The 1,539-nt window shown below is 37.6% G+C and overlaps 1 protein-coding gene across 1 annotated transcript; it reads right to left on the minus strand.

Moving 5' to 3' along the window:
- Nucleotides 1-13: 13 nt before the first annotated feature.
- Nucleotides 14-598, minus strand: LOC145992399 (protein GVQW3-like). The gene has a single exon (XM_083128780.1). The coding sequence runs from the start codon at nucleotides 596-598 to the stop codon at nucleotides 14-16; it is 585 nt and encodes a 194-aa protein (XP_082984906.1).
- Nucleotides 599-1,539: the final 941 nt, after the last annotated feature.

The following is a 1,539-nucleotide window of genomic DNA, read 5'->3' on the forward strand; positions in this document are numbered from 1 at the left end:
CACTTCTTTCAGCTCACACCTTCTTGGGTCTTGGAGATGAAGAATGTCGCCACTCCATTGTAGCCCGCTTTCGTTCAGGTTCATAAAAATGTACCCAACTTTCATCTCCCGTGACAATACGGTGAAGAAATGCCTCCCCTTCAGCCTCGTACTGTCGCAAAAGCTCCCCGTACACATCCATTCGCCTGTCTTTCATTTCTGGTGTCAAATGTTTTGGAACCCACCTCGCACACACTTTCTTGAACATCAGTACGTCATGAACAATATGGTCGGCTGATCTGACACTAACGTTCATCTCTGATGCAATCTCACTCACCGTAATATGCCTGTTTTCCTGTATCAACTCGTCAACTCTCGCAATGTTGTTCTCGGTGACTGCAGAGACAGAGCGTCCTGGACGTGGCGAATCTTGAACACTTGTTACACCCTGTTTGAATTTCTCTGCCCACTCGTACACTTGTGTTCGACTCAAACAGCTTTCACCATATTGCACTGCCATCCGACGGTGAATTTCAATTGGTTTCAACCCTTCAGCTAACAGAAATCTAATGCCACTTCGCTGCTCCAAGTTGGTGCAAACCTGCAAGGATGCCGCCATCTTGTTTAACAGATTCCCAGCACCCTATTCGTGAGGCAGGCGTGCCAGGCCCATCTGTTAATAGTTCTAGGATGCCACCACAAAATAACAAAGAAACACCAAACATGGTTGTATTTTCGATTTTTTATACAACTTTTCCGGTTATATATTGAATGTACCTTGTAGTTTGTTTCGTAAATGCTACTGACAATGGTTAAAATATAACAAACAAGAGGTAATCACTGTAACTTGACTCCGACCATGAATAGAAGCTGAAACTTTTTGTAACTACATTAGAAAAATGAAGGGGAAGAAGGTTATTTTCTGGGGGCATTCAGACTAAATGCCAGTAAAATTGGTATTTTGTATAAACAAATATCTATATAGTACTTCCAATTGGAAATTTACAAAAAGCAGTTACTAGCCATAACATCATCAATTTAAGGAGTTTTCCATAAAAATGTCTTCATATATTTACTGAAATTCATTTCTTATATGCAAGATTTACTTTTCCTGTATTTTTAAATCTTTTCTTTCATGGTTTATAATAAAAAAATGCAATAACTATCTTTTTCCGTAACATTCAACTGAAGGGACAAAATGTTATGTAATATTAATTGCATTTCAAGGAGAACAAATGCTTATTTTCAATCTTTTTTGTAATTAGCACATCAGTTCAATTCACATCTAGCTATGTGTTGGTTAATTGTAATGCAAACAGCTTGCTTTATGAAAACACAAATGTTTTGGTTAAAATAACATCAAGAAATGGGGGAGGGGGGAATAACACTCACCATTCAAAGTAAAGTATCAGTAAAATTTCAAACTGATTACCATAGAAGTTTCTGCTAAATGCATCAGACAAAAATCAAACAAGTTGATAGCCCTTATTGAATTGTATATTAAATGAATTATTACTGCATTCTAAAACAACTTCATATTACTCCACCTCACAGCCTAGG

Source organism: Lepisma saccharinum, chromosome 9 (genome assembly GCF_977018435.1).
Source record: "Lepisma saccharinum chromosome 9, izLepSacc3.1, whole genome shotgun sequence".
In the NCBI taxonomy this organism is placed as follows: Eukaryota; Metazoa; Arthropoda; class Insecta; order Zygentoma; family Lepismatidae; genus Lepisma; species Lepisma saccharinum.